General features: G+C 48.6%; 1 protein-coding gene across 2 annotated transcripts in view; it reads right to left on the bottom strand.

Moving 5' to 3' along the window:
- Positions 1-764, bottom strand: part of CHCHD3 (coiled-coil-helix-coiled-coil-helix domain containing 3) — a 203,070-nt gene extending 202,306 nt beyond the window's left edge. The window contains exon 1 of one of the 2 annotated variants that reach the window (XM_034420781.2): positions 373-764. In XM_034420781.2, coding sequence (XP_034276672.2) covers positions 373-456 — 84 coding nt within the window. In that variant the 5' untranslated portion in view covers positions 457-764. The remainder of the gene's footprint in view (positions 1-372) is intronic. The other variant, XM_087873565.1, reaches the window with a different exon arrangement.
- Between the last annotated feature and the right edge of the window lie 12,939 nt (positions 765-13,703).

Here is a 13,703-nt window from a genome sequence, read left to right as displayed (position 1 = left end):
CAATTGAACAACTGCAGTGATTCCCTTGCCCCAAATGTGGCAAGGAACGTCGTAAAACGGGGCACGAAACTTGGGGCTCCACCGTGGTCGTAATTTGAGGACTCCCTGTCATCCCCGCAAGAAAGGAGAGCCAGCATTTCAGTGTAATTAAGAATCATCATCATCATATCATGAGGCCGCGAGTTCCGCAGGTCAAGGCTCCAGGGAGAAGCTTTTCCCCCCCTCCCTTCTCCTCTCCCCCCTCCCCTGAGCATCTTCTCATTGGATGCTGTTACCTAGGCAACGAGGGAGCCCAACCTCCCCAGACCCCCCCCCCACCAGAAAGAAGGCTCCCCCGCCCCCACTAAGCGGAGAGTCGCCCCCAGGCCTTACCCGGATGCCCTTCACCACCGTGATGTTGTCGTTTTCGTCCGCCTCGAAGGTGACCCTCCGGGGAACGCTCTCACCGCCGCCCATGGCGCCCGAGGCCGGGTCAAACTGACTAGGCCGCGGCACGGGGACTCAAGGAGACCTCAGCTCCGCCCACCGGCGCCGGCCATTGGCCCGCCGCGACTCGACGCCGCGCGCCGATTGGTCAGGGAGACGTTGCCCCTGGCAACAGTCTGGCCCAGAAGGGCGGAGTGGAAACTTTTCTTTCTCCCGCTCTGTGGTCCAAAGCACAGGATAGGAAACTTTGTTTGAAGGGTATTTGAACCACGATTCCCGGAATGCACCGCGGCAAAGGCCGTGAGCCTCGGCGCAAGGCAAAAGCGGGGAGCGTGCGCAAAACAGGGGCGCGCCGCGTGGCATTCTGGGAGCTGCAGTTCCAAAGGTGGACTTTGCAAGGAACAGTGGCAAAGTCTGGGCAGCGTTCAAGATAATGCAAATGCCAATAAAAATTCCTTAGCTGTTTTGCAAAGTGGGGCTGTGGAATGGGGAAGGGACCTCTCCCCCCAAGGGTCATCTAGTCGAGCCCTCTGGGATATGCAGGAAAACCAATTAAACTAATTAAAAGAGAATTTTTTTGTAGTTCAGGGTTAACTGATAAGGGAGTGAAGTTTGTGGGGAGGAAGAGGAGGAGGACTGTGGGGTTCTGGTGCTCTCTGAATCACAATAAAGCTGGAAGGGACCTTTGGAGGTCTTCTAGTCCAGCCCAATCAAGAGATTCTGTATCATTTCAGACAAGTTCTTCTTTAAAAACCTCCAGGGATGAAGCACCCACAACTTCTGGTGGCAAGTAGTTCCACTGGTTAATTGTCCTCCCTGTCTGGTAATTTCTTCTTCATTCCAGGTTGCTTCTCTCCTTGATTAGTTTCCATATATTGATTCTTGTCCTGCCTTCTGATGCTTTGGAAAATAAGTGGACCCCTTCCTCTTTGTGGCAGCCCCTCAAATACGCTTTGAAAAGCCTCTGCCGATCAGGCAACTCAGCTGGGATCGTCAGAGAGGCTCTTTAAAAAATGCCTCTCTGCCGATCAGGGAATTTAGCTGGATCATCAGAGACTTTTCAAAGCATTTTTTTTACCACCTCTTCGGCCAAGAGGTTGCAGAAAAAAATGCTTTGAAAAGCCTCTGACGATCCCAGCTGAGCCGCGCGATCATCAGAGGCTTTTTTTTTTTACTTTTAAAAGCATTTTTTCGTCGGAAGAGGTTGTAGAAAAAATGCTTTTAAAAGTAAAAAAAAAAGCGTCTGATGATTGTGCGGCTCAGCTGGGCATGGGGGGGTGGGCCCGCAGGGATTTTTGCTACCGGTTCTCCGAACCATCCGCTGCCATTGCTACCGGATCGGGCGATCCGGTCCGAGCCGGGAGCATTTCACCCCTGATGCACCCAAATCCTGCAACTGTTTTTCATAGGTTTTAGTCTCCAGGCCTTTAATTCTTTAAGTTCTGATGCTCTTTGAGCTTGATGCTTTTCTTACAGACATTTCATTACCCAAATAGGTAATAGCTTCAGTGCAAGAAGGGAGTGGGGTTTGCAAGCTTTTATATACATAACCAGAGTCCTCCTCTTTTTCCTTCTCTTCCTCCTCATCTCCACAAACCTCACTTCCTTCTAGCACTGATGATGTTACCTAGTTGGGTCATGAAACATCTGCAAGGAAGCAACCAAGCTCGGAGAGCACCAAGGATCCCCACAATTAAACCATATTTTCCGGTCTGGGTATTCAAACTTGGCAACTTTAAGACTTGCGGACTTCAAAACCCGGAATCCTTGGCTTCCCGCCTGGACTACTGCAATGCTCTCTACATGGGGCTCCCCTTGGGGTGTACCCGGAGGCTCCAGCTGGTCCAGAATGCGGCCGACACAGAGAAGGCCCTCCCCCTGGGGGTCGCCAGCCGACACTGTCTGGCAGACGGCACCCTGAGGAGGCCCTCTCTGTGCGAGCGTACTGGCCGGTGGGAGGCTATTGGTGGCAGAAGGCGGTCTCGTAAATACCCTGGCCCTAAGCCATGGAGCGCTTTAAAGGTGGTCACCAACACCTTGAAGCGCACCCGGAAGACCACCGGGAGCCAGTGCAGCTCGCGCAGGAGAGGTGTCACATGGGAGCGCCCAGTCGCTCCCATAATCCCCCGCGCGGCCGCATTCTGGACCAACTGGAGCCTCCGGGTGCACCCTAGGGGGAGCCCCATGTAGAGAGCATTGCAGTAGTCCAGGCGGGAGGTGACGAGTGCCTGAGTGACCGTGCGTAGGGAGTCCCGATGTAGAAAGGGACGCAACTGGCGTATCAGGCGAACTGATAAAAAGCCCCCCTGGCCACGGCCGTCATATGCTCTTCTAAAGACAGCCGTGCATCCAGGAGGACACCCAAGTTGCGAGGCCTCTCCGTGGGGGCCAGTGATTCGCCCCCAATAACCAGCGACGGTGCCAGCTGGCTATATCGGGACGCCGGAAGCCACAGCCACTCGGTCGTGGAAGGGTTGAGTCGGAGCCTGTTTCTCCCCATCCAGCTCTGCACGGCCTCCAGGCACTGGGGCATCACTTCACTAAATAATAGAAGATCACCTTTTGAGTTTAATTGTTAAGTGGAGATTTGGACTTGCCTTTCCACAAATTAAGGAATTAACATTATTCGATTATAAGCCTGTATTTTGTATTCATGATATTTTAATAATTGGCATACGACGGTATTTTGTGTTCAATAATTGGCACGCAATAGTATTTAGAATTTCACGGTTTCTAATATTTGGCATGCAATCGTATTTTTTTTTGTAACTGCACTGTTGGAATCAAGAGTATTTAGAATTCAACAGTTCTTGTATCTATTTTGCATCTGACAATTGACATATGAAATTTAAATATTTTCTGCCGAACATAAATCAAACAACTGAGGACAGCCAGCACCTCCAATCCAATGAGTAACGGAAGCGAACATCTGAAATGAAGCATTCAAATCTGAATTCATGGTTTTTAATATTTAACACCCCTTTGGAATTTGCCACATCATCTCCAGGCACGCTTCGTACGTAGAGGAAAATAAAAATGTGCAACACCATTGCAGTCGTTGGATGCGTCTGTGTGATTAGGTTTCCTGATTCTCCAAGCATTCAGAAAGTTAAAATCCTTTAAAAAAAAAAGAAAAAAGAAATAAACAGATCATCTTGAAAGAGGAAGTTGTGATTTCAGTAGTACTTGTAGTCCTTAACAGTTTGTTCAATGACTGTTCGAACTTACAACAGCACTGAAAAAAGTGACATGACCATTGTTCACCCTTACGACCAGTGGTGGGTTCCTCCCGGTTCGGCCCGGTTCGGCCAAACCGGTAGCGGTGATGATATGACATCACCGAACTGGTTCTCTTTGTTCAGGAGCTGGGCCCTCCCGCCCTGCTCCCGTTATTCTTACCTTTTATTTGGCCCTATCCCCAATCTATTGCTGCCCCCCGAGTCCCAGCTGATCGGCTAGAAGGAAAAAAACTGTTTAAACTCTTGCCGCGGGGCTTCTAAGGGCCGCCCTACAGCTGATCAGTGTTAAAAGGCAGTGTGGTGGTAGACCGGTGCCTCCAAAAACAATGTCCTGGGGTCATGTGATCCCCTTTAAAATCTCCATTCCCTCCCGATCAACTGGGACTCGGGAGGCAGAGAATAGATGGGGGCGGGCCAGTCAGAGGTGGTATTTATACCGGTTCTCCGAACTACTCAAAATTTCCGCTACCGGTTCTCCAGAACTGGTCAGAACCTGCTGAAACCCACCTCTGGCACTAGTGGTCTATACACATACCTATGCATAGGTATGAGCAATAAAACAGTTTGATTGGAACTTAGCCTGTAAACCTGGTCTTTTGCTCCAGGATTTTAACATGTTTAGTAGAAGCGATACAGATAAAAACACACACACACAAGGTTTAACAGGACATTTTAACATTTACTGACAGTTAGAAGACAGCGTAATGAGTTTCCACCAGACATTGTCATTGGAGATTTTTTAAGAAGAGACTGGATAACCATTTGTCTGAAATGGCATCAAGCATTTGAATAGGAGGTTGGACTAGAACAGGGGTCCCCAACCGGACCACGCAAACAAGCAAAGCCCCATCCGCGGGATGCAGGCAACACATGAAACCACGCCCCCTTCTGATCTGCGGAGAAACCTCTTTCCACAGAACCAGTCCCTGGTGCCCAAAAGGTTGGCAGCCGCTGGACTAGAAGACCTCCAAGGCCCTTTTCATCCAGGGGTGGGCTGCTGGGGGTTCTCAGGGGTTCGGGAGAACCTCTAGCTAAGTGTCAGCACTTCAAGCTGCATTTACTCTAGTGCTGACATAAGAAGGAGAAGCGGAGGCGTCTGGAAAGGGACGTTTGACTTTTCACCTACTTATTTTCCCTGGAGATAATATCCCCTAGGAGATGGGATGGGAGGGGGGAAATTCCTTTGAGCTGGAGCAGCAGGTTAGGGGTAGAGTGACTTGGAAGATGGCCAATGAGTGCAGGGGAGTGGGGAACGGAAAGGGAGGGTTCTGGGGCTGGAAGTCAGTGTTGGCTTCGATGGAGTCGGGTCTAGAATGTCGTACTTAATAAATAGGAGTTTTCCTTCAAAGACTTTGTTTGAAATGCAATTTATTTGAGACGACCTCGAAACTTGACACTAAGATTCTGCACAGTTTGGAGAACCCCCAAATCCCACTCCTGGATGACCCCGCCCACCCCTCCCCGCCCAGGAGTCCTCACATGGCCCGTTTTGGATGCAGTTAAGTGCAGGGTGCGCGTGGAGGCTCAGGGAGGACGAAGGACGGGCCTACTGGAAGTTCGGGAACGGGCCTGTTTCCAGCCTCCAGAGGGCCTCCGGAGCCTGGGGAGGCCATTTTCGCCTTCCCGGAGGCTCAAGGAAAGCCTCTGGAGCCCGGGGAGGGCAAAAACACACCCCTCCCCCGCCATGGTGCAGGAAGCTGACTAGGCCACACCCACCATGGCCACTCCCACCCAGCAACCAGGCAGAGAACCCCCTTGCTAAAGTTTTTGAAGCCCACCCCTGCTTCCATCCCTGTTACTCTGTTATTATGCAGGAAGAGAAAAAAAATATATTTTACCAAGAGTAAAACCAGTCCAAACATTAGAGCAACCCGCTCCGTCCTCACCTGAAGGCCAGGTATAAAAAGCAAATTTTCTGCGTACTGCAGTGGAGTGAAGTCTAGTAAATAAACCCTGGGTAGGAGATACGTGTGCTGCTTCTCCGAACTTCGGAGTATATAAAGCGCCAGGGAATTCTGCTTTTAACATCAATGTCAGCCGAATGGCTTCATAACCTTCAACGGGGCTGCTGATCCCTGCGGAGTTATTCATCACAAAAATACGCCGTGGAGTTGCAGAACCATCTCTGATACATTTAAAAAAAAAAAACCCACCAAGAGCATTAAAGCCGACATTGTCTGTTACCCCCCCCCCCACTTCCCTCCCATGTTCAGGGCCCTACATGGCTCAGGGCCAGGGTATCTTCGAGACCGCCTTCTACCGCAGAGCTCCCAGCGACCGGTAAGATCCCACAGAGTTGGTCTCCTCCGGGTCCCGTCAGCTAAACAATGCCGGCTGGCGGGCCCGCGTGGGAGGGCCTTCTCTGTGGCTGCCCCAGCTCTCTGGAACCAGTTACCTCCTGAGGTCCGGACCATCCCCACCCTATTGGCCTTCCGGAAAGCGGTGAAGACCTGGCTCTTCCGGCAGGCCTGGGGCCGTTGATCTCGCTTTGCGATCCGACGAGATCCGGCCATGAATGGTGTGAATGGGTTTTAATTGTTTTTAATGTTTTAATTTTTAATGTTTTTATATATGGTTTTTAAATGCATTGTAAGCCGCCTTGAGTCTTCGGAGAAAGGCGGCATACAAGTTGAACAAATGAATAAATGCTGAAGCTGGAAGCTCTTGGCAAAAGGAAGATTTCGATCTCGCACCTCAATCCAGCTTGGCAGGTCAGGGAGGAGGAGACAGAAGGGGTTTTCGGAAGGGCCTCTGCATAGTTTATTCATAAATTTATATATTTATATATCATCATCATCATTTTAACCATTATCCACTGCAGGATGAAGGCCTCATCCGCAAAGCCTGGTGGCGCAGCAGACTAATATCCTGTTATTATCAGCTGCCTGTTATTATCAGCTGCCTGCAATTACTGCAGGTTCAAATCTCACCAGGCTCAAGGTTGACTCAGCCTTCCATCCTTTCTAAGGTAGGTGAAATGAGGACCCAGTTTGTGGGGGCAATAAGCTGACTTTGTATAAATATACAAAAGGATGAAGGCTATTGCTTAACGCACTGTAAGCCCCCCTGAGTCTCCGGAGAAGGGCGGCATATAAATCAAATTAAAAAAAAAAAAAATTCCAACCAATAAGGTCAAAGTTGCAAGGGCACTGAAAAAAAGTAACTTATGACCGTTTTTCACGCTTACGACCGTTGTAGCATCCCCATGGCCATGTGATCAAAATTCAGATGACTCATATTTATGACCGTGGCAGTATCCCAGGTTCATGTGATCCCGTTTTGTGACCTTCTTATAAGCAACATCAATGAGGAAACCAAATTCACTGAACAACTGTGTTACCCATTTAACAACTGCTTCACTTAACAGTTGTGGCAAGAAAGGTCCTAAAATAGGGCAAATTCATTTAACAAATGTTTTGCTTAGCAACCGAAATGTTGGGCTCAATCAGGGGTGAAATGCTCCCGGTTCGGACCGGATCGCCCAATCCGGTAGCAATGGAGGCAGGTGGTTTGGAGAACCGGTAGCAAAAATCCCTGCTCCCCCCCCCCCCCATGCCCAGCTGAGCCGCACAATCATCAGAGGCTTTTTTTTTTTTTAATTTTTAAAAGCATTTTTTCTACAAACTCAGAACGAGCTCATCTGATCCTCATTCGCATCTGGTTTCTCCAGCGAGGCTCACACCATGCCAGCCAGGAATGACTGGGTCTGCAGCCTTTCTGTTTGGGGGAAGTGGGTGGGGTGTCAGTTTGCTTTAGGAGCGCTGCTCTTCAGGACGAGACCCCCCTGTTGAGGAAATAACCACTGTGACACCTTCTAGCCTCTTGCAGTTTCCACACCGCTCGCCTCGGTTTCCCCGAAGCCCACACACAGAGGTCGGCGGTGCTCTTTGCTAACCCACAGGGAAGTTTTCACATTTGTGCTGACTGCAACCGTTGCGGCTCCAGGTGTAATTCCAGCCGTTTTTTATCGGCTTCTCGTCCCAGGGAGCAGCCAAGAGTTGACTTAACTAGCTTGCATCTGCAGAAAGAGGGCCAGGGCTTCCGCTGCGTGGGCCCGTGGGAGGTTCAAAGCTTGCCAATTCCCCGCTTGGAAAACAAACAAACAAATTGATGAATTGTATGTGACTTCGAGCAGCTTATTTACCCAGTACGAGACCCAACAGGAGGGTCCCTCCATCCTTTTCTGTGGGGTGGGGGGGGGGGCAGGGGGCAGTGGTGGGATTCAGCCAGTTCACACCTATTCGGGAGAACCGGTTGTTAAAAGAAATCTTATTTTGGTTTTTTTCTACTTGACAGGACTAATCCTGTAAGGAAGGCAGGAAGGAAACATTCTGGTGGTGTTTCTAGCCTAATCTTTATTGCCCTGCTTACAGAAACTGCCTCTCTGGTTAAGCCTTGTGACATTGTAACAGCTAAGGCACTTCACCCATAGACGTGAGTGATGTTGAATTGGCCACGCCCACACAGTCACATGGCCACTGAGCCACACCTACCCAGCTGGTCATTAGGGCAGAGAACCAGTTGTTAAATTACTTGAATCCCACCACTGGGGGAGGGGGGTCTTTATATCCACTCTTTGATCTGCTGGGCGGCGATGAACAACAGGTTAATACAATTTCGGAATATTAAATCTGGGCACCGGTGACAGCTTCTCCCAACCAGGCTGAGAGCAGATGGCATTTTTCTCTTAGCTAACCTTTGCAGGTGAGAGGAACGAAGGAAGTACATGCAAATGAGCTGCTAGGAAGTGGGGGTGACACGCCCCCGCCCCCCTTTTCGTTGTCGATGGGCTGAAACTGAAAAAAGCTGCAGTACGACATAATTTGCCGGTTCAATAAAAACTGAAAACTGCCTTTTTCAAGATAGACTACAGATAGTCAGTCAGGATAGAGTCGGAAGGGACCCTGGAGGTCTTCTAGCCCAACCCTCTGCTCAAGCCAGAGATTCTACACCATTTCGGGCTAATGGTTGTCCAAGTTCTTCTTAAAAACATCCAATGATGAAGCTTCCAGTAGCAAATTGTTCCACTGGTTAATTGTTCTGACCGTCAGGTTGCTTCTCTCTTTCCATCCGTTGCTTCTTGTCCTGCCTTCAGGGGCTTTGGAGAATAGGCGGACCCCTTCCTCTTTGTGGCAGCTTCTCAGAGTGTGTGTGTGGGGGGGGTGTTTGTCAATTTATAATAGTCCTCAACTTACCACCACAATTGAGACATAAATTTCTATTGTAAAGTGAGACACGTGTGAAGTGAGTTTTGTCCCATTTTACGGCTTTCCTTGCCACCGTCGTTAAGCGAACCGCTGCAGCGGTTAAGTGAATAACACGGTTGTTAAGTGAATCTGGCTTCCCAGTTGACTTGGCTTGTCAGAAGGTCGCAAAAGAGGATCACGTAATCCCCGGGGATGCTGCAACCGCCATAAATACAAGTCAGTGGCCAAGTGTCTGAATTTCGATCACGTGATGATTTTCACACCTATGACGATGGATGCTGCCATCGTCGTAGGTGTGAAAAATGGTCCTAAACCAGGGGTGAAATGTAAAATTTGTTACTACCAGTTCTGTGGGCGTGGCTTTGGGGGGGTTAATGTGATTGGGTGGGCGTGGCCAAGTTGTTGTTTTTTTTAACTTTTCAAAGCATTTTTTCTAATGCTTTGAAAAACCTCTGCCGATCAGGCAACTCAGCTGGGATCGTCAGAGACTTTTCAAAGCATTTTTTTTACCACCTCTTCAGCCAAGAGGTTGCAGAAAAAAATGCTTTGAAAAGCCTCTGACGATCCCAGCTGAGCCACCCGATCATCAGAGGCTTTTTTTTTTTAACTTTTAAAAGCATTCTTTCGTCGGAAGAGGTTGTAGAAAAAATGCTTTTAAAAGTTAAAAAAAAAGCCTCTGATGATTGTGCTGGGCATGGGGGGGAGCAGGGATTTTTGCTACCGGTTCTCCGAACCACCCGCCTCCATCACTACTGGATCGCGCGATCCGGTCCGAACCGGGAGCATTTCACCCCTGTCCTAAACAGTGGTGGGTTCCTCCCGGTTCGGTCCGGTTCGGCCGAGTCGGTAGTGGTGACGATATGACATCACCGAACCGGTTCTCCCCCCCCACCCCCCCACATTATTCTTACCTTTTATTTGGTCCCACCCCCAATCTATTGCTGCCTCCTGAGTACCAGCTGATGACTAGAGGGAAAAAAACTGTTTAAACTCTTGCCGCGGAGCTTCAAAGGGCCGTCCTACAGCTGATCAGTGTTAAAAGCAAACAAATGAGTCGGGTTGTAAGTGCGAGGACTGGTCACAAGTGCGAGGACCTTCCAGAAATGACTCTGACCAGCTAGCCATGCCCACCTAGTCACATGACCTCCAAGCCACACCCACAAAATAAGCCACGCCCACAGAACCGGTAGTAAAAAAAATTAGTACCCATCCCTGGTCCTAAACCTACTTTTTCCAATGCCGTTGTAACTTGGAACGGTCCCTAAATGAATGGTTGTAAGACGAGGACAATCTGCAATGAACAATTTGGCTGAGGGTGTTGTTTGCTTCTGCTTTCCTTAAGCTCCAAATGTCTTGAGCTTGCAATTCCCAAAATTGGCTTTTTCTCAGCACATCAGACAATCCGATGATTTCCTTCCATGGAGTTTTTCTTGGTTCTCAGTCATTTCCATCATTACCTGCTCCTGGGAAAGAGGGAGGGAAAAAAAAGAATATTTATTTCTTCTCCTTTCAGTATCTACGTCCCCAGTGGGGCCCCATCAGCACAGAAAGCAACAATACACAAAGGAACAGTTGTGTAGCCTGATTGAATCACAGTGGAAACACAGCTGTCCCTTTCGTGTAGCTTTCTCAGTTCCCGCACAACTGATCTACAGAGTGTCCTCGACTTACAACAGTTTACAGTGTTACAACGAAGTTACTATGGCACCGAACAAAGTCACCGATGACCGTTTTTCACACTTAACGACCGTAGCAGAAAGCCGGCTGGTTGACTTTGGGCCAGTCCTTCCCTCGCAGCTCAACCTACCTCACAGGATTGTTGCTGTAGGGAAAATTTTAGGTATTTGCTCCAGTGGTAAAATCCTTTTTTTTTTTACTACCGGTTCTGTGGGCATGGTTTGGTGGCTGTGGTGTGGTGTGGTGTGGTGTGATGTGGTGTGGTTTGGTGGGCGTGGCAGGGAAAATACTGCAAAATCCCCATTCCCTCCCCACTCCTGGGGAAAGGATACTGCAAAATCCCCATTCCCTCCCCACTACTGGGGGAAGGATATTGCAAAATCCCCATTCCCTCCCCACTCCTGGGGAAAGGATATTGCAAAATCTCCATTCCCTCCCCACTCCTGGGGGAAGGATATTGCAAAATCCCCATTCCCTCCCCACTCCTGGGGGAAGGATACTGCAAAATCCCCATTCCCTCCCCACTCCTGGGGGAAGGATATTGCAAAATCCCCATTCCCTCCCCACTTCTGGGGGAAGGATATTGCAAAATCTCCATTCCCTCCCCATTCCTGGGGGAAGGATACTGCAAAATCCCCATTCCCTCCCCACTCCTGGGGGAAGGATATTGCAAAATCTCCATTCCCTCCCCATTCCTGGGGGAAGAATACAGCAAAATCCCCATTCCCTCCCCATTCCTGGGGGAAGGATACTGCAAAATCCCCATTCCCTCCCCACTCCTGGGGGAAGGATACTGCAAAATCCTCATTCCCTCCCCACTCCTGGGGGAAGGATATTGCAAAATCCCCATTCCCTCCCCACTCCTGGGGGAAGGATATTGCAAAGTCCCCATTCCCTCCCCATTCCTGGGGGAAGGATACAGCAAAATCCCCATTCCCTCCCCACTCCTGGGGGAAGGATATTGCAAAACCTCCATTCCCACCCCACTCTGGGGCCAGCCAGAGGTGATATTTGCCGGTTTTCCAAACTACTCAAAATTTCCACTACCAGTTCGCCAGAACCTGTCAGAACCTGCTGGATTTCACCCTTGATTTGCTCCCTTAATTATAAAAAATAATAACGGTGGGGTATAAATAATTAGACTGATCCACATCCTTGACGCTCTCGAGTGGGGGTGGAGAAAACCCCCTTTTTCCCCCTCTTCTGTTTGTAACTGACACCCAGAGAGAGAGAGAGAGCTGGGTGATCAGAGAAACCTACTGGGGAGAGTTCGCTGCCAGACGTTATGTAAATGCCGATGCTTCTGAGGTAGGCATCAGCAGATGGGGTGCTAAAACACTCATAATTTTAGCCAGTGGAACTGGCGTCTCCAACTGTCTCCCTTAACAGGTTGTAATTAGACGCACTGCTATTAATAACCCCAAATAACGAAACTGGGAGGTCAGTGAGAGCTTTTGGCCATGGCTCCTACTAGGAGAAAAGACATTGGAAGTTCTTCCCTCTTCGTCCATAGCTTATTAAGGCAAATGATTTATAAGGGCCGATCGTTGTTACTTCCTTGGCTATATATTTTTTTATTTATTTAAAAAGTTTTACAAATACATTTTCCCCCCGGTTTCCCCCCATCCAAACCCTCCCTAACCCTCCCCTCCCCCCATGACTTCCTCAAGATGAAATCCAAATCAAAATCACATTTTATAATACTTTAACCCCTGTGTTAACTATTCCACCCCTGTGTACTATTTATTTCTTCGTAAATAACATCCAGTTATTCTATCCCTATATAATACATTCAGCTAAAAGCTATCTGATATTTCCTAGTTTGATATTTATTCTGCACATAATCTATCCACTTTTTCCATTCCCATACATAAGTCTCTTGAGTTTGATCTTTTAAATATGCTGAAATCTTCGCCATCTCTGCAAAGCTGGCCATCTTCAAAGTCCATTCTTCAACAGTGGGCATAGCATCATTTTTCCAATATTGACCTATCAATAATCTAGCTGCTGTCACCATATACAATATCAGATTTGTTTCACCCAGTGTAAAACCCTTAACTATACCCAATAAGAACAATTGTGGAGAAAATTGGAGATTTTTCTTCAGAAGATTTTGCATAACCCACCAAATTTTTATCCAAAAAGCCTTCACTTTCTTGCAAGTCCACCATATATGATAATATGTAGCATCTAAACAATCACATCTCCAACATTTTGGTTGAACATTAGGATACATGCATGACAGTTACTTAGGATCTAAATGCCACCTATAAAACATTCCTTGGCTATATTTTGAGCAGGGGGAATTATAAGGGAAGACACTCAATGTTGGCTTTTCGGTCAACCCTTTGAGGATGGCCGGGTCAAGAAACGGAGACCTCGGGAATGAAGGGAGCGCTCTCTTTTATTGTTAAATTGGGCAGTTCGAATCTCACCAGGCTCAAGGTTGACTCAGCCTTCCATCTTTTCTGAGGTTGGTAAAATGAGGACCCAGAAAAATCCCAATTTTCTGGGTCTCAATTTTTTTTCCCCTGCTATAACACTGTGTTTCTCAACCTTGGCAACTTGAAGGCATGTGTACTTCAACTCCCAGAATTCCCCAGCTAGCATGGCTGGCTGGGGAATTCTGGGAGTTGAAGTACACAGATCTTAAAACAGATAAGGTTGAGAAACAATGATGAGAGAGCCATGGTGGTGCAGTGGTGAGAATGCAGTATTGCAGGCTAATTCTGCCAGCTGCCAGGAGTTTGATCCTGACTGGCTCAAGGTTGACTCAGCCTTCCATCTTTCCGAGGTCAGTAAAATGAGGACCGAGATTGTTGGGGGCAGGAGGCTGACTCTGTAAACTGCTTAGGACTGTAAAAGCACCGTGGAGGGTATATAAATCTAAATTCTAGTGCTATTGCTCATCCATCTATCCATCCATCCATGGTGTGCAGTGGTTAGAATTGTTGTGGCCCGTCAGCGGCCTGTGCAGCTAGCAGCTGATTCAGACAGCGAGGAGGCTGGTGTGGTGCTGCGCCAGCAGCCTGTGCAGCTGGCGCTCGAGTCGGACAGTGAGGAGGCTGGAGAAGATGTGGTGCCAGAGGCAGGGATTCAGCCAGGGCTCCAGAAGCTCCTATAAGTGAAGAGGAAGAAGAGGAGGAGCCTCTTC

Source organism: Pantherophis guttatus, chromosome 7, assembly GCF_059756535.1.
Source record: "Pantherophis guttatus breed Tessera chromosome 7, ASM5975653v1, whole genome shotgun sequence".
Taxonomy (NCBI): Eukaryota; Metazoa; Chordata; class Lepidosauria; order Squamata; family Colubridae; genus Pantherophis; species Pantherophis guttatus.
Note: the sequence above shows the minus strand (reverse complement) of the source record. Positions and strands in the feature narration are given on the sequence as shown.